The sequence below is a fragment of the Eublepharis macularius genome, chromosome 12 (genome assembly GCF_028583425.1).
Source record: "Eublepharis macularius isolate TG4126 chromosome 12, MPM_Emac_v1.0, whole genome shotgun sequence".
Taxonomy (NCBI): domain Eukaryota; kingdom Metazoa; phylum Chordata; class Lepidosauria; order Squamata; family Eublepharidae; genus Eublepharis; species Eublepharis macularius.
Window position 1 is genome coordinate 45,374,597 of NC_072801.1, and position 19,525 is coordinate 45,394,121.

At 45.1% G+C, this 19,525-nt stretch overlaps 1 protein-coding gene across 1 annotated transcript in view; it reads left to right on the forward strand.

The window, feature by feature from the left end:
- The window catches only part of ITGA3 (integrin subunit alpha 3), an 86,907-nt gene that overhangs the window by 29,502 nt on the left and 37,880 nt on the right, over positions 1-19,525 (forward strand). The window contains exons 2-6 of the mRNA XM_054993122.1: positions 8,306-8,433; positions 11,405-11,487; positions 15,396-15,645; positions 17,229-17,312; positions 18,370-18,577. Of these exons, the coding sequence (XP_054849097.1) occupies positions 8,306-8,433; positions 11,405-11,487; positions 15,396-15,645; positions 17,229-17,312; positions 18,370-18,577 (753 nt within the window). The remainder of the gene's footprint in view (positions 1-8,305; positions 8,434-11,404; positions 11,488-15,395; positions 15,646-17,228; positions 17,313-18,369; positions 18,578-19,525) is intronic.

Sequence of the window (19,525 nt, forward strand, 5' to 3'; positions counted from 1 at the left end):
GAAGTGGAAGTTATCCAAAACAATAACCAAGCTGTAAGATCAGATTTTGATGTGGGAGAGATTTCAGCCTTAAAAACATGCACTGCTCCCACTCAATATGGGAAAGTTGGCGGGTCTCAGTAAAGTTGGATGGAAATGAATTAGCAGAATTTAACACACACTGAGCTTTAATATAAGTACTGCAGCTCACCCAAACTGGGCTAACTATGTTTGAAGAGAACCAGAAAAGGTAGTTATCTACGTAGAAAAAGTTGTACAGCTATATTGATCCATGTAAAAAAAAATAAAATGTAATACCTTTTATTGGGACCAACCAAGTTGCCACACAACATTGTGCAAGATTTCAAGTTTACCAGAGTTCTTCATCAGACTGAAAATTTAGGAATATAGAAAGATGGAAAGCGGATTGTTCAGGCCATGGTGTTGAAGTTGTGGATGATGCAAGCAGATGATGCATACAGGATCAGATATTTAACAGCATCACCTGAAGAGTCTACTTTCCACCCTTCTACCTTTTTCAGTTTTATGACATCCAACCTGATGAAGAATTCTGGGGAGCTTGAAAGCTTGCACATTTTACCATAGAGTTTCTGGTGATTCATAGAGCTACCCATGGTCACTTCAGGGTTGTACCCAGAAGTGGCATACTGGTGCAGAGGTCGGCGATGTTTTTTTCCTTTATTTTTCTACTACAAGCGTTGGAGTGTCACACTGATAGGTTTCTGTGTGGTTTGTTTTTGCCAGTCATTTAACTTCTGAGCAGTGGTTTTTTGGATTCCCTGTTAAATATGGAGTAGTTCCACAAATTCCCTGCCAGCGCAGAGTACTTTGTCTGGGTGAGATCATTTAATTTTGGGTTCCCAGTTGTTAAACTGTGTGGGAAAGAAAATGCAAGCCTCTGGGCCTCCTCTGTTTTTCAGCCTGCCTTCTCTGGCTGCCAAAAGCCTCTCTGTTCCTCATTTGCAAATTAGCGCTTTAATTGGCCTCTAAAATAGGGACGTTTTCTCCTCCTCGTGTGAAATTTGGCTGGGCAGATTAGAATGAAAAGAAAGGCAACCAATAGAATTATTAGGTAAAAAACCCAAATCAAATCTTGACACCACATGGGCCATTTCCACACACGTTGAATAATGCACTTTCAATGCACTTTCGTAATCCTTTAGAAGTGGATTTTTTGTTCCACACACGGAAAATCAGTTTCAAATGTTCACTAAAGAGTATTGAAAGTAGATTATCCAACGTGTGTGGAAGCAGCCATGGTGTCAACTTTGGTGAGTAAGATGCAGTGGTGAGAGATTCTCCCTTATTCCTGTGAGGCAAGAAAAGGGGTCGAGGTCCTGTCTTAGGGGCCTTCTCTCCCTTGTTGAGGTCCTAGGGGGTGAGCAATCTAGGCAGGCCGAAGCTCTGATCCTTCTGGAAATCTGACAGGATGGGATTTTTCCTGCTGTTTTTTCCTGCGGGTGGATTTAGTCATTGTGCCGGGGCTGGCTTTGTAGCTTTTCAGTTTCATTAAAGCGGAGGGGTTTGTGAGGTATGTTTGTTCTCTTTTTTCCTCCTTGTTGTCCTGCCTTGCAAGCTCAGCTCCTTCTTGCCACTTCCCACCAACAGCTGTTCTCTACTCTAAGCAGCTAGGCTAGTCTCTGAGCAGCTGGGTTCATCAGGAAAGACGTTTGCCCGGAGGCCAGCACCCTCCCCCCTGCCTCTCGTTGACGTTGCTCCCTTGCTGCTTTTACGCTTGGCTTAGCTGGCATCGCAGTGTATCCCTTTTGGACCGGCTTTGCAACTGTGCCACCCTTGGCGCCAAGGGAGGAGATACTCAGTGGGGAGGGTGTATGGCTGTCTCTGGATGCTCTTGGTCTGTTTGTTAACGCTGAATGCAAAACTTTGCCCAAGTTAGGAAAGCCACACTGAAAGGGGACAGATTCTATTTTTTTAAAAAAAATAGCTCCTGCTTTCCGGAAGATTGTGATCTTGTGTGTTGAAATTTGAATTTCATAGCTATTGGAGATCAGATACAGAACAAAAAGACATCTCAGTCTATGCCCTTATATAGGACAGGATAACTCCTCAAAATTGCCTGTGTAGTCTAGAATAGTATGCCATACCTGAAGATCAAGAGCTCTTTAAAAGAGGCAGAGGTCTGCAGAACAAATAGCTCAAATGAGCTAGCCAAGTCATGTTGCATGCATGATGTATGCACAACCTTCTGTCTTGCACAGAAAATTCTGCCATCTCCTCTTGCATAAATGTACTGTGAGAAAATTCGTTATTTTGTTAAGAGAACTGACTCAATTAAAGCCAGAGAGAGCCAGTCAGAAGAATTTCACATGTCTGTTAAATACTGGGCTAAGCTGACATTTGAGGTCACTATCGTCCTACCTCCAAATACTGCTAGCATCCTTCAGAAAAAAAAGTTGTCCCACGCCCTGGTTCTGCCCCTTTCCCACATTCTTTCTCTCCTATTTTCGCCACACACGCAAGGGCCTGCACAAAAGCCACATTTTGACACAGCCGATTCTCTCAAGCAAATGGGAGATACGAACAGAAAAGAAAAATTTGTCCCACCCCCTGGTTCTGCCCTTGGAATGTCACTTCCCCTCCTTCCTCTTCCTAGCAGGGCGGGTACAGCTGCTGGCACTCACTCAGAGCTATTGTGTTTAGTGCCAATGACTTCCTTGTCATGCAAGTTGGACTTCCCTGACCCTTACTAGCGGCTTGATTGATGGAGAACTGCAAGTGTGGCTGGCTTGGATACCAAGGACGTTTAGAAGTACCAAGTCAGAAGAGCTCCCAAAGAAAGCTGTTCAGCCCAACCCTCTGTTCCCTTTTTTTAAAATTTTTTTTATTGAGAATTGAAAAGTCAACAATTTACAAAAAAGAAGTTTGAACATATACAAAGAGATGTAACATTTGCTGCTAATTCCAAAACAAAATACATACATTAATTTACTAACCCTCTGTTCTGAAGAAGTGCTGGGCTATTCCAATTTCTTTCCATCCCCACAGGTCAGCAATGGCTAGCCAGGTCAGAAGCAGAAAGCGGGCACACAGCTCCAAGGAAGGCAGTGGTGGTGTAGTGGTCAAAGCGTCAGACTAGGGTCTGGGAGACCCAGGTCTGAATCCTCACTCAGCCATGGAAGTTCACTGGGTAGCTGTTTTTCTACCAGTAATAAACATCCCATTTAAGCTCAGCTTTCCATGCAGTTTGGTATTGCATAGTGAGTGATAGCAGTGAAACGGGTGGTGAATTGTTCTGCTCTTATAAAATGATTGTCTGGAAGCCTCTACTAATAAGAAATCTCACAGGGTCACTGGCAAATCTGGCCTTGGGTAGAACCCCTTTCTTCCCAGTCCCCACCCAGCCCTGCCTTGGGAAATTCCTGGAGATTTGAGGGCAGAGCCTGGGTAAGGTGGAATGTAAGGTGGAAGCCATTTACTTCAGGGGAACCGATCTTTGTCACCTGGAGAGTAGTTGTAAATATTCTGGGAGGTCTCCAGTCCCCACCTGGGGGTTGGCAACTGTAACCACTGCACCATTCAACGTCATCTCTTTATTCTGAACATAGATTTGCTAACAAATTGAGCTTCGTAGCTTCCTGATCCAGCAGTTTTGGCTAGCAACTGTTTCGCGCCATTCCACACTTACAGTCATTCTACACGTTATTTCTTTTACGAGTTCTCCATGGAGCCAACCTGTGCTCTGTGCAGACACATGTCATCTTCTATAAAAAAAAAGGATTGCCTTCTATTTTTTTTTTTTTAAAAGCACGCATGGGCTCAGAAAGCTGCTGCCAGGGGAGGGAAAACTCCTGCCTTCCTTCCAAGCTGTTTTCCCTGTGCAAAAACAGCGTGGAGGGGAGGCATTTCCCCATTTCTACTGCTCCACTTGGAGGTATTGTGCATGTGTAGTAGCACAAAGGGGAAGATCTCCTCCTTCCCCACACTCTTTTTACATAGTCAAAAAAGCTTGGGAGAAAGGCAGGAACTTTCTTTCCCCGAGCAGCAGCTTTCTGAGACGACGTGTGTCTGTGTAGGCCACGAGTTGGCTCCATGGAGAACTCGTATACAAAGTAACTGTAGAGTGACTGTGAGCTTTCTCTGCTAACTTACTGCACTGCAAACCTCTGTTAAAGCAACAATAACAGGTGAGGCAAGCCTTTTCCCCCAGCCAGTTGGCAACACTGGCTGAGCAAGCTGATGCGCCTTCAAAACTCTTAGCTGAGTACATGGAAATTCAGGCCTAACTGCACAATATGTGGTTTTATGGCAGGGTTGCCAATTCCAAGCTGGGAAATTTGGGGGTGGGGTCTACAGGAGGGTGGCTTTTTGGCAGGGGAGGGACCTCAGCAGGGTATAATGCCGTACAGTCAACCCTCCAAAGCTGCCGTCTTCTCCAGGGAAACTGAGCTCTGTAATAGGGAGATCAGTTGTCATTCCAGGAGAACTCGAGACCTCTTGTATGGGTCTGCCCTGGGTCCCGTCTTCCAAATGTGAAGTACTTCTCTGTTGAAACGTAATTCCTGGGTGTCCAGTAGGCTGATTTAAACCAAGGCCACTTCATGCAAGGAGAGGAACGTAGGACTTCTTGACCCAGAATGGCCTTGGGGAACTGCTGTTTGCTCTGATGGGGAAACTTGCACGTAGTCTGTTAAAGCCTGTCAGTTTTGCTTCGTTGTGACTCAAAAGCTAACTCACCCCCTCCCCAAGTGATGGATAGTTACTTAGGAGGAAGTTCCGGTGTCCAAGCCTATCTGCTGATGAGAGATGGCTTGAGGGTCAAGGCAGGGTATGTGGGAATGAACATAAAAAGGTTGAAATATGGGAGGAACCCAAGCTTCTTGGTTTCTAGGTTTTTTTTAAAAGTCTCTTGATTTCTAGTTTGTTTTGGAAAAACCACTGATTGCATGCTAGGCAGGGCACTAGGCACTAGGGTTGCCAGCCTCCAGGTGGTGGCTGGAGATCTCCTGGAATTACAACTGATCTCCAGTCCACAGAAATCAGTTCTCCTGGCAACAATGGCTGCTTTGGAAGGCGGCGTCTATGGCATTATACCACATTGAGGTCTGGCCCCCTCCTGAAACCCTGCCCTCTCCAGGCTCCACCCCCTCAAATCTCCAGGAATTTCCCAACCAAATGAAACAGAAGTCCAGTGGGACCTTAAAGACTAGCAATATTTATTTAAATACGTGCTTTCGCGTGTCAGGGCTTACTTTAGATATATGAAGAGAACCAATTTGTGAATTATTACAGGGAAAATTATAGAAGAGGGGGGAGAGGAAGAGGAGTTCAGGCCTGTCTTAAAAACTGCAGTTCTCTATGTAAATGAACAGAACATAATTAGTGTTACACGTAATGGATGATGAGTAGGGTAGCCGCTACAGCCTGGAACCTGGCAGGAGACTGCAGGGAGGGGGAACCAAGTGGGACGCCGACAGCATGATGTCATTTCCAGGATGAAACCAGAACTGACATCATGCCTATCAAGGATTCAACACGAACTCTATGGTTTTATGGCAATGAAGTGGGATCAATAGAACTGATTAGGAAGAAGCTTTGTGAAGCTTAAGAAAACTAACATATTAATATGAGGTTACAATATGGTAAAATATGTTACTTTATAGTGCAGTTAGAAAAAAATGTAGTGTGATATTAAAACTGGGAGAGAGAATATTGATGTTGAGAGCCAGTGCAAGGACTGAAAGAAAGGCATGTTTCTCCTTAATTGTACTGGGGGCAGAAGTTTAATCTGGGCACAACTGGCTGTGTGTATGAAAAGCAGTATGGGGAGGGGACAGAAGATGAGGAAGGGGGCCACGGAAGTTATCAGACAATGCCTCTTCATTAATCTCAGTCTTGCTTGGCACAACTCCTGCAGGCTTGCCAAGAGACTGTGGCATGAGGATGCTGAGTCTGTGAGTCAGGCATGACTCTGACCCCCTGCCCGTACTTCCGTGCCTGCATGCACTGAGTGATTTGAGTGGAAACTATTTCACGGCTTGGGCAGAAAGCACCTGAGTCACTGGATGAAATATGCCATGGCTCTCTCCCTTTGTGACCTCCCACAGGAGATCCACGTCCGGTCAGCCTCACTCCCAACAATGGATGTGCAAAGGAAGGGTGAGTTTCTCGAGTTTAATCAGATGGCTGAGTATGAGAATACCAGGGGCAAGAGGCAACTTCCTGTAACCTGGATCGCTACTCATTCTAGTCATCCTCAGTTCTTCTGTCTCACAAATAAGTGACCCTGCTTCACAGACTTGATATGAGGGCCAGTGGGATAATAATAGCAAAGTATTTTAATAATGCTATAGAAATGAGAAAAAGAGATACAGTTTTAACTTCTTAGGATTCGACACGGCAAATGCCAGCTTTGCTTTATGGTGCAATCATAAGGAGGGCTACAGCCTTCTCTTGAAGTCAGTGGAGTTAGAGGGGTGACATTCTATGAAGAACTGCCCCATTGTCGTCTTTTTCTTGTGGTTGTGGGGGACTGTAACAATTCTGATCTCCACATGTTTTCCCAGCATCGCTTCCTCCATCATTGCAGTGAGATCTCTCTCCCACACTCTTGTTCCTCTCTAACATTTGCTCTTAATTTTTTCCCCTCCACTGTGCCACCTGTCGCTGTGAAATGTATCCTTGGCACACTTTCACTTCTCACCCAAGATGCATATGAGACCACACAGTGCTGGAAAAAAATACAGCTGTGCTTTCAGAATGCTAAACAATCTGGGTTCCAGCTGCTTCTATGTCAGGATGGCAGTCATAGTTCACTGAAATGGAAGAAGTTGTATAGAGAAGTTTTCAACACAAGGGCTAGGACTGTCAAGTTGGTTATGGAGCTGTCATTTTTTCTGCTACGTTTTGGAAGATCTGCTGCATATTAGGCCTCCCATTTACCCTCCCAGGATAGGAAATTACCAGCCCCAATTTCCCGCCCCTAAGGCATTGAGGTGTAGGAAAAAATGGCCTCCACATAGTGGCACTCTAGGAATTTTCCCTAGTCTCTATGGAAAAGAGAATATGGGAGGGAGAGCTAAGGCATCCCCTGGAACTGGTTTCAGGTGGATAGTCATGTTGGTCTGCTGCAGTAGAAGAGCAAGATTTGAATCCAGTAGCACCTTTCAAGGTATAAGCTTTGGAGAATCAAATCTCCCTTTGTCAGATACCTGGAAGTGATATCATATCCTTCTCAAACTCCACTGTCTCTGTGCACCACCTCCCCCAGGTAGAGAAAAGGTGAAGACCGATGGTACAAAGGAGCCTGTTCTTTGATGGGGTAACCAACACCACAATGATTTCTGGGTATCAAATTAGGGTTTGTGAGTTGGAGCTTGAGGTGCCAGTTCAGGGGAGATCAACACCAATTCTGAGTGTCGGTGCTGGAAAGTGGACCTGCCTTAGTAAAGGTGCTTTAACTATGGAGATATACCTGCAGTCCTCATATTACAGACTATCCCTGTACACACTAATATGAGTACATATGGAACAATATGCATAATGAATCACGTGCATAATGAATCACCCCGTAGAATAGAGCATTCCTGATCTCTGGCATCACATCCAGAGATCCCAGAAGAGCCTTCTCTTCTTTGTCATTGCACAATCTGAGCTGGAGTCTGTATTGTAAATGGAGTGCAGGACTCTGCCTTGGTAAGAACTGGCTCTAAAGCCCTGAGGGACTAGCCACCTGAAGACATAGATCTATGATTTTTCACATGTGGATATTTTTGTTGCTTGATGTAGGCAAGGAGACAGTGAAAGGCATGATTGATAACCCACACTTTTATTCTTCTGTTGTTGTCCCTACTCTACTTTCTCCTCAATCTTTCTTTCCTCTCTCTACTCTTGCTTTCTCTTTCAATATAGAGGGATTTGCAGGATCCCTAATGGGAAAAACTTCTAAACACCAACAATAAAATAAACTAAAGCTATTCAAACAAAGCAGACCTGCCCTGTCCCTGAAAAATATACCATCTCTACAAAACTGCTTTGCAGTCCTAGAAAGGAGACTATTGGGAAACATGGAAAACAGCATTTTATTTATTTATGTACTTCCCTTATACTGCATCGTTCTCCCCAGTTCTCCCCTGCAAAGCTGCTAACATGGTTCTCTGCAGCATGCATCACATTATTCTCACCTCAGCCCTGTTAGAGTAAGACCGTATGAGTGGCTCAGGGTCATTCAGCAAGCTTCCATGGAAGAGTGGAGATTTGAACCTGAGTCTCCCAAAATGGTTTTATATTGCTGAGAAGGATCTCCCTTCCTCTTGTCTAATCTTACATGTTTCTTCCCTACCCTCAGGCTGCTTGCCGGAGCTCCACGAGATGTGGCGGAGGGGCTGGAGAATGACGCACGGACGGGTGCCATGTATGCTTGCCCATTGACTAATGAAACTGGTGACTGCGAACGGGTGAACATCAAAGTGTCAAGTACGTGGCCATGTATATAAGGAATTGCTCAAGTAGGAAGCTTGATTGAGATCTAGGCCAGGGCTACAAACCAGAAGACATCAACATTCAGAGCAAAAGAGTGACAAAAAGCCAGTAGAAAGACAGCCCATTTGCATCACTGATGATACAGTTTAACTAATCTGATCATTGACATGCTGATAAGTAATCCATGAAGCTCCACAGCCTAAATGCTGTTTGTTGTGAGACTTTTGTTAGAAAGCTGCACACACAAGGAAGGTCTCATAATAAGTAATAAATATACATTGGGGCACCGTCACACAGATGTTTTAGTGCGCTTGCACAAATCTTTGTATAGATTGGTGGTAGAGAATGCCCTCAAGTTGGAGTTGACTTATGGCGACCCCTGGTGGGTTTTTCGTGGCAAGAGACTAACGGAGGTGGTTTGCCATTGCCTGCCTCTACAACCTCGGTCTTTGTTGGAGCTCTCCCATCCGATTACTAACCAAGGCTGACCCTGCTCAGCTTCTGAGATCTGATGAGATCAAGCTCACATGAGCTATCCAGGTCAGGGCTTGTATAGATTAAATTTCTACAAATACACCAAAAGGATCCCAGTGTACAGAACCAAAATAAAACGATGCCTGAGCACATACAGGAAAGAGACATTATAAATAACATTACAAATTTCAACCAACACCTAGCAATCGAATACAAAACTTTTATATGCATAACAAATTTTCCTGCACACCATAGACACCTAAATCATAGCACTTGTGGCTATACCACACTGGCTAGCTGAGACTGTAGGTGATATGAAAGTGATAAAGATGGTGAAATCTAAAACAAACTATGAAGAGCTTCTAGAATGAAAGTAGGCAATTTTTTCAGCCTGAGGGGCCACATCTGGATCTCTTCCTGCTCCTGAGGGCTCTGGTTTGGATGCTGGCTCTTCCTGCTACAGGGAATAGAACGAGCCAGCGTGCAACTTGGTCTTCAAAGCAAGAGGAAATCCATATGGCTGGGCTTCTCTCAGAGGTACTTACCAGTTCTCAGTTCTTGAGGTAACAGCTTTTCAGAAACACCACCACACAGGCTGATGGGTCAGCACTCCAGACAAGCCGCTTAACAGCTTCAGGGCTGGTTGAAAAGCTCCTGTGGGCTAGATGTGGACCCCAGGCCATGATTTTGCCTACCTGTGCTTTAGTAAGATCCATCCAACTGTATTAAATTGGCAACTAAAGTTAGGACTGAATCTCATTTACCCTTTAGTTGCCCATTTCATACAGTTGTCCTTTCCTCCATTTTATCCTCACAACAACTCTGTGAGGTAGGTTAGGCTGTGTGACTGGTCCAGGTCTCCCAGTTCCTAGTCCAGCACTCTAACCACTACACCACTTTGGATTAAAAAAAAAAACAGTATTAAAAAAACCCAGTAACTGAACTTCTCCAAATGGTTGGAGTGCCTTCCATCCCCAAAAAGGATAACGCAGCTGGAGCATTTGAAAATGCAAGAAGGGACAATTGAAGGGTGAATATACATGATGGAAGTTTATTAAATCCTGAAGATCACCGATAGATTTTCTTTTCTCCCTGCCTCAGTATGCTGGAACGTCATCCTATTAAGTTGATTTATGCTTGGTTCATAAGAAATGTATGACTTGCATCAGCATTGCTGGCTTATAGAACGGATGAAAGAAACTCAGGGAGGGTAGATCTACTGATGCAGCCTGAATAGCCCAGATTAGCTTGAGCTTGTTAGGACTTGCAGAGTGTACTTGGATTGGAAGACCACCAAGAAAGGCCAGGATTGCAGAGGGCCATAGCAAGCTGTTCATCGCTTGCCTTGAAAGCCCTATAGGGTCACCATAAGTCACTTGCCGCTTGATGCTACTTAGTAATAATTAATTAGAGCTATTGATGCCTACTGGCCATGAGGATAGCTAAACAGAATTTCTGTGTGCAGAGGCTAGCAAGAAGCGACTTGAGTGACTCTTGGCTTCAGATTGCCATCTGCATTAAGAGTCCCTTACTCCTCAAGGGGATATTTACTTATTTTACTTAATTTGTACCGCACCTTTCTCCCTAATGGGGACCCAAAGCAGCTTAAAGTCACCCAGAGAGCTTCCATGGCACATTGCAGATTTGAACCTGGGTCTCTCTCCAAGATCCTAATCCAACTCTCAGACCATTATACAACACTGTCTCCATAGTGTGAGAGCCATTGAAAAATGGGCTGCATGTTATTATTTATTTGTGCAAATTAATGCTCATCAAAGTCCATTAACTCACATTAACCAGAGGGGTGGGAGTCGAATCACATTGCCTCTGAATACAAAGCATTTTGTGCACAGGATCTATAGGCAGGATTGCAGTTTCTGATTCCACAGACTGTCCACACATTATGAGGAACAGATGTGGGGCAGGGGCAGGGGGTGCAGAGTCTCACTTCCCTCTATGTATTTCATTTCCCCCTCTGTAACTTGTGGACAACTTTTCCCATCTCCCTTAGGTATGCAGATACAACCGTCTTTCTGAAAAGCCAGTGTAGTGTAGTGGTTAGAATGTCAGACTAGGATCTGGGAGAGCTGCGTTTAAATCCTCACTCTGCCATAGAAGCATGCTTGGTGACTTCAGGCAAGTCACTCTCTCAGCCTCACCTACCTCACAAGGTTGTTGTGAGGATAAAATGGAGGAGAGGAGAATGATGTAAGCTGCTTTGGGTCCCCATTCTGGAGAAAGGTATAAAGGAAGTAAATCAATCAATCAATAAATATCAACAGCATTGATCCTTTATCCTGTATTTTAGTTTCACACAAGTTGCCATGTGAAACCTGTGTTACCAGTCTGCGCTTTTGTCTGATGGAGGCTGGCTGTCCGTTTTTGACACCACCAGTACTCCTTTTTTATTTTAAAATCCATCCACTAGAGGGGGTGGTAGTTGGAACGGAATCTTGTTCTAATGATATTTCTCGTTTTCTGTTCTCCTCAGGTGAACCTCACAATAATATCGTCCAAGACATGTGGCTGGGGGTGACAATAGCAAGCCAAAGAACAAGTACTGGGAGAGTAATGGTGAGTGATGGGGTCGGGCCTGTATGTGGAAAGGGGTGGGGGGTGGGTGGGTTCCACTGCCTTTTAATTCCCTTTAAATTGTTCTTGGGAATATGTGTGTGGATCCAGGGCCCCTTAGAGGTTCAGAGAGGATGAGCCTCTTCGTGCTTTGGAGCCCTCTAGCTGTAATAACAGTAAAAAATGACAACATAGGATATACATGAAAGTATGTTGTGAAACTTATCAAATACCAAAAATTAACAGGTATCTTTTAATTTTTTATTGATATTCATTTATACCCCACCTTTCTCACCAATGGGGACCCAAAGCAGCTTACGTCATTCTCCTCTCCTTCATTTTATCTTCTCAATCACCTGTGAGGTATGTTAGCCTGAGAGTTTGTGACTGGCCCAAAGTTACTCCGTGCGTTTCAATGGGAGAGCAGGGATTTGAACCCAGATCTACCACAGACTAGTCTGTCACTCTAGGCACTACACCACACTGTCTCTCATTATCTAAATGTGAGGCCCTCTGAGCTTGATGCATGGACCACATGGGTCCCCCTTTCACAGGTCCTGTTCAGATCAAAGGCTAGTTATTCTAGAGCTGCCATGAAAAATGGCACGCCACCATTTCGTCCTCGGAATGTCACTGTGAGGGTAGGCTAGGCTGAGAGAGAGAGGCCCAAGGCTACCATGTGACCTTCATGGCTGAATTGAGATTTTAATCCACTCTTCCAGTCCAACACTTGAACCACATCAATATGGGGTACCTGATCCTGTCTGTTAAAACTGAGAGTTTAGAATGCACATGAACTTGCCTTATACTGAGTCAGACCTATCTATCAAGATCAGTATTGCTTATTCTGACTGGCAGTGTCTGTCCAGGTCCTTAGGCAGTGGCAGTAGGTGGGTATTGTATTTGTTTATTTATACCCATCATTTCCACAATGCCCAAGGCGGCTTGCAAAATATAAACATATTCAATTAAAAACAGTTGAAACACATAGATCAAATTAAAGCTGCAGTTCCTGGAAAATTTGTGGCCTATGACAGACATGAACTAGTTACTTTTGCCAAAGGTGGTCAGAATAATTCCACTTTGTAGCTTTTTTAAAAGAGAGAGGCTGTGGGAGTTTTCCATACCATATCCAGCAGGCTGTTCCCAGGTAAGGCATGTTATTGGCTTGTCCTTGCTCCCTTCCCCATAGCCTTGGTCTAGAACTTAGGGGAAGTCCTCAAGCTACTCATTCCCTAACATGGTTAAATATAAAGGAATAGCTCTAAAATATTCATTCTATCCTGAAAGCCCCATCTCCCCAACTGGAGCAGGAGCAGCCTAGTAATGTGTTTGCATCCTGTCCTGCAGCCCCACGACTGCAAATGCTGAGAACATAAGAAGAGTCCTGATGGCTCAGACCAGTGGTACAGCATCCTGGTAGCCAACCAATTGTCTTGGAGGACCAACAAACAGGGCATAGAGTAGAGTTGCCAGGCCAGTCCTGAAAACAACATGGAACTTGAAGGGGGGAACATGAGGGGGAGGGCACCAGCGTCACATGCACTGTGACATCACTTCTGAGAAAAACCAGAGGCAACATGTTGATCTATGGTAAAGCCATATAGTTTCCAACAATTCCTAAAGCAATGTGACATCACTACTGGCTTTCCCCTAGAAGCGACATTATACCATGTGCATCACCAGCTTAAAAAAAATTCTCCTACTCTGAGCATCAGTGGGCAACAAGAAATGACAGTAAGAGGTCTCCCACTGCTGTGCTATTCCTAATTATTTATTTAGGCAATTTATTACCCTGTCTTTGTGTCCAATGGGGACCCAGCTCGGCATGCAAATATTTCAAATTATATTTATATAAATAATTTAGGAAAAAAAACCCAGTATCTCACCCTGAGCAAGTTCTGAATCTCTCAGGGTGGCTCACACAATGGCCATAGACTGTGAGCAATGGGTAGCAGACAACCAAAGTTTGCAGTGGTGGCCCTGCTGTGGGTGAGACTCAGACCCTGTGGCAATGATGCCATCCTGCCCTTTGGGCATCCCACTTTTGGAACCTGGTAGAACTTGAGCACAGCAAACAGCAGGAAAACTTTGGAACATGGTTAAAGCAGCAGGCATGATGATTCATTTTCAGTACAGGATAAGACTATTGAGGTGGGCTTGCCAATTCCTGGAGATTTGGGGACAAGTGCTTGGGAATGGTGGAGTTTGGTGAAGAAAATGGAGCTCAGCAGGAGTATGATGTTATAAAGTGAGTCCACCTTCCACAGCTGCAAGTTCCTCCAGGGGAACTGCTCTCTGTAGTCTAGAGATCAATTGTAATTCCAGGAGAACTCCAGGCCCACCTGGAAGTTGGCATCTCTAAGAGTGTCCTGCTTCCAAGTAGAGCAAGAAGGTTCATTCGCTGCTTTGCATGCCCTTATGATATTCAAAATCCTAGCAGAGGCTCAGTTTCTTAGGGCTGCTCTTCTCTTCCTCATATGTACTCCGTAAAATCTCTTGCCCAAGTGCCACCTTCGTAAAACTTTTTCCTCCTCCTCCTCCTCCTCCTTCATTTTTTTTTAATGAGCCACTCAAATGGTTGCTATTTTGGTCCTGCGCCACATCAGCATCTTTAAATTGTCTGGAAACATTTTTCAGAGGAATTAGATGAAATTCAAGAAATGGCTTTGGGTATTGGAAGATAGACGGCCAGGCGCCTTGAACAACAAAATGCACTTGTGCCAATTGTCATTAGCTAGAGAGGATAATGTGAACTGCAGAACTTCATCCCAAATGGATGCAAGCTTTCTCCAGAAACTCACACTCCTGTGGGTTCATATATTTCCTTTCAGGGTCTGTCACCACGACATTTTTATCCACTAAGATGAATCTCGGTGGATGTTACTAAGTCTTCTCAAAGCTCCCATTTCTCAGGAACACCTACAATCTCTTATTTGCCCCATACCACATTCTTAGAATTGCCAATCCTCCAGGTATCCAAACCACTTTTACATACAGCGTCCAACACAGTGGCTTCGATCCTAAGCAGCATGAACTGAGTTGTGCTCATGGAAGGGATTTTCCCTACCTTTTCCTCCCTACTGAAATCTTCTCTGCCCCTTGAAAATGTGTTCCAGTGGGCACCCACAAACTGTGTGTGGGGCAACATGGGGTCTACAATGGGAAAGGAGAATGTGTGAATATTGCTTTCCCCTCCTTTACAAACAGAACCAAAACCATAGAGTTTCTGGTGATTCCTAGAGCTACTCTATTTCACTTCCTAGTTCCCCCAGAAATGATGTAGCAGTGCACAGGACATTATGCTCCCCCATGTCCCTGCCCTCGAACCTCCTGTAGGTCTCTGCACAGCTTGGCAACCCTAGTTCCAGACGTGAATGCTTATGTAGCAAAACATGAGCCAATTGTAATTCCAGGAGAACTCCAGGCCCCACCTGGAAGCTGGCATCTCTAGGAGTGTCCTGCTTCCAAGCAGAGCAGGAAAGTTCATTTGCTGCTTTGTATGCCCTTATGATATACAAAATCCTGGCAGGGGCTCAGTTCCTTAGGGATGCTCTTCTCTTCCTCATATGTACTCCATAAAATCCCTTGCCCAAGTGCCACCTTGGTAAGACTTTCCTCCTCCTCCTTCATTTTTTTTTAATGAATCTCTCAAATGGTTGCTTACCAACCCAAGCCCAGGCATATATTTCCTTTCCACTGGTACATGTAATGGACACACTGAAACTCCCCCCCCCTTTTTTTTAAATTGTGACATGCAGCTGTTTAACATAGCCATTTTAAAAGTAAGACCTCAGACATGTACCACACGTGGTATTATGGGTAAGGGTTTCCAACTTTCTCATGGAGGCTGGATACTCAACTTTTTTAAAAAGTTTTGACTGAGACCTTTCGGTGTTGGGTTTTGCTAGGCTTGTGCTCACCGCTACACCAGGGTCTTGTGGGCTGGCAACGAGGACCAGCGGCGCATGGTGGGGAAGTGCTATGTCCGTGGCAACGACTTGAGCCTTCATGAGGACGATGATTGGCAGACATACCACAATGAGATGTGCAATGCCAACACTGACTTTGAGAAGACTGGCATGTGCCAGATGGGTATCAGTGGCGGTTTCACTGATAGCAATGTTTACTTTGGAGCTCCTGGGGCCTACAACTGGCAAGGTCTGTAGCATTGTGAATGTACCCTTCCCTTCACTGTCCTTCTTTCACTGTTTTATCCTCTCAATAGTCATGCTTAGAAAGGGGGTTCTAATAGTTATATGCAGCAAATCAGTTAGAGGTCAAACAAGTTGTATCCTTTGGGATTTGGTTGCAAAACCTTGAACCCAAGTGCTTGTAACTTGGTTTTTAAAAATTCCCCAGTGTGGATATTATTGGAGTAACGAGACGGCTTGGAAGAAGGTCACATGGGAAGCAATTAATTTGGCAATATTGATACTTCAACAATGTTTCCTTAAAATTTATCAACAAGACAAACGTCTTCCGTTTGCTTAAAGTCAAAGTGTGTCATTAGCAGAATGGAATTCTGAAGGTTTGTTTAACTTGAGGGGGGTGTACCAGTCTTCCCTCTGCTGAAAATCTTCAGCCAATGATTAGTCTTGTTTCAGATCAGTATTTTGTAATCAGTACTTCTCACAGCTCTCCACCCCAGGTAGGGTTGCCAACCCCTGTATTGGACCTGGAGATCTCCTGGAATTACAACTGACCTCCAGACACCAGAGATCAGTTTCCCTAGAGAAAATGGCTTTTTTGGTGTGTGCATTCTACTGCTTTATACCCCGCTGAGATCCCTCCTCTTTCCAAACCTCACTCTCCCCGGGCTCTACCCCCAGATCTCCAGGAATTTCCCATCTTGGACTTGGCAACCCCATTCACCAATCATTCCTCCTTGTTCTTTGGCCCCTTTCCCTTTTAAATCCTCAGCATCCTACGTTCACTCCCTCTCATTCCCACAAGCCTCTTTTTCCTCCTGCCACCTTTCCTTCAGGCCACTCCCCACCTCCTTCCCCCACTTTCCCATGAGCCTATGCTTCCCGTGGCCATCCTTATCTCTGGTCCCCACTTAGGGTTGCCAACTCCAACTTGGGGTGGAGCCTAGGGAATGCAGGGTTTGAGGAGGAGAGGAGAGGGGCCTAAGCACAGTATAATGCCATAGAGCCCACCCTCCAAAGCAGCCATTTTCTTCAGGGGAACTAATCTATATGGCCTGGAAATCCGTTGTAATTCCAGGAGATCTCCAGCTACCACCTGGAGGCTGGTAACCCTAATTCTAGGAGATCTCTAGCTCTGCACCTTGAGGCTGGCAACCCTATCCCCACTTCTCATCCCATTCCCCTTTTCACCCACCCCCTTCCTGCCTTCAGCCACTTTGCCTTGGGTTCCCTCTCCCAATATCTTCTCTGCCTTATTGCGAAAGGTATAGAGAGTTCTGCACTTTTCTTTAGCCATCAACACAGGGAAATCCTCGTGCATAGTTGTGAGCCTATTTTGTAAACGGCTTTAAATATATTCCTGGTAAAATACATTTGTAGGGCCCAGTGGAGGAAGACATCATTTCCCCTCAACTTTACAGCCTGCCCCCTCCTCATACACTGGATTATTGGAGGAAGAACTAGCATGCATCCTAGCAGTCCTCTTTGGAAAATCCCTGTTGGAAAAAAAGAAGCTTGGAAAGGAAAGGGGGACTTAGTGGCACTCAGGTTGCCTTTAGTGAAAATGTTCCATGTTGCTTCTTTTCGGTGCAGGCACTGATTACGTGATCCATCGAGAGAGCTGGGACCAAGCCGACATCCACTTTCCCGATGAGAAGCACAGCAACAGTTACATAGGTAGGTGGGCAGTGATTGTCAGTGCATCGGGCTTGCTAAAGGCCTCCCTATCCCTGTTTCAGAAGAACAGAGGGACAAAAATTATTTGTTGCTGTTACCAAACTGTTGCCACAATGACGCTCAGCGCGCTTGAAAAAAAGAACATTCAATAAAATAGACTGAAAGCATGTTTAAAAAGGGGGGAGGCTAAAAAATAGGCTGAAGCTCAAACTTTTAAAGCATATAAAAATGGAAAAATCTTTTTGATAATAGAAAAGCCTTTAGATGATTTTTAAAGAATAGAAAGAAAGAACAGAGAGAGAAACAACAAGACATGAGTAGCATGCCATAGCAAAGGGTCTGCTGCCCACCTTCTTAGAGTCCCTATACACTAGATGCCTCGGTGCATGTTCCTCAAGTGTAGGGAGGCACAATATTAGCTGGGAAGCATAGTTTTAAAAGACAGAGCGGGTGGAGATCACTCCTCAGGGGGTTTGTTAATTTCATCTTCGCCTCCCCTAAGGCTCTGTCAGTTTCACCTTTCCAGTCTAAAACTGTGTGGGATCGCAATCAGAGGGCAGCAACAAATGGAAATGGGCTAGAGCTGCCTTCCAGAGCCAGGCTTGGACCTGGAGAGGTTATAATGGGCTGAAGTTTCCCTTCTGGCATTTCACAGCCCCTTCACACAACTCCAGTTGCAAAGCCTTTGCCCTGCTGCCGGCTGTCTTTTTAAATTACCCTTCCCAGCTAACATTGCATCTCCCAACACATGTTCATGCGTCAGATGTCTTGTCTTGTGCAGAGAGACTCTCCCCATATAGGAGATTTATTAATGAAATCTTCAAAATTTGAGCCTGGGCTCTCAGTGCTAACCCCCAGCCTGTATTCACTGCTAGGATTCACAGAAGAGAGTAAGTTACTTTTCCCCTTTGCAACTAGACTAATTGTAGTCTGATTGCCCCAAGTTTCAGACACAGAAATCCAGTTCCAGCAGAGTGTAAGAGCTGGGGATTTGGTCAGGGTAATGCAGAACAGTAAGGCAACCACACCGCTCCCTTCTGATATTTCATATTTACAGGCTATACCATTGAGGCAGGTGCTAATGTATTGCGCAATGTCAACATCACCTTCATCACGGGGGCCCCTCGGTATAACCACACGGGGGCTATCTTCCTGATGGTATATGACGAGAGCAGGATTCTTCAGAAGAAACTGATGATCACCGGAGATCAAGTGGGCTCGTATTTTGGCAGCTCCATTGCTCTAGCTGACCTCAACAATGATGGGTGAGTCCGTTTCATAGAGTAATTCTTTTGTAAAATTCAGGTTTCATTTTCTTGTTTTTGAGAAAACTGACAGAGTTTTTTTTAAAGGGCTTAGACTGGAATAACTGTGTACCATTCTCCCCTCTTCTATTTTATCCTCACAACAACAACCTAGTGAGAAAGAGATTGGTAAGGTCATCCAGCAAGCTTCCATGGCAGTGTTGAGATTTTAACCGGGGTCTCCCAAATCCTGGTCTGACACTCCAATCACCCCCCCACCCCCCAAGATAAGGAGAAATATATCTTCTCATATCTCTTGTTAACCTAAACAGATTAGGATTGGGCAAAGGAGGACTACTTGGCCCGATGTTGTAAACCAATCAATAATGTGTAAGTCAGAGAGAGACTGCCAGAGGGAGGGCTTTTGAAAAACCAATCAGGAAAGTTTATGCTAATTGGAGCACCAGTGCCCATGCTAGGAAAAGTTGGTGTATATTACCAAGATTGCCTGCCTGATCCTTATAACTCCGCTGGGCAATGTCTGTATGTTGGTTCTAACTAGACATGGGCACGATCGGAATTACGGTCTGAAAATTGCCCCGATTTTGGCGTTTGCGCCATCGGGACCAGGCTGATCGGTTCCGTCCATGGCTCCCGGTTCAGCGGTTGGGTGGGGCGCTCTATCGGGTCTCGATCAGATCAATTGGTTTACATTCGGGATTGCAGTCTGCAGACAGTCTGGCGCCAGCCATCTGTTCCCAAGGGAACGGAGCCCCGTGGAAACGGAGCCTGGGGAATGCCGGAGCTGTTTGCCCTCCTTCTGTCGCCCTGGAAACGTGAATGGAAGCCCAGCTTTCCTTGATCAGCAGGGCTTCCTTCCAACCACGGAGCAGCCAGAAAAGCGCACGCCCGTCTCGTCCATTTGGGAGAAGAGAGGGGAGGGTGGGGGAAGGGGGTGTTCTTCTGTAG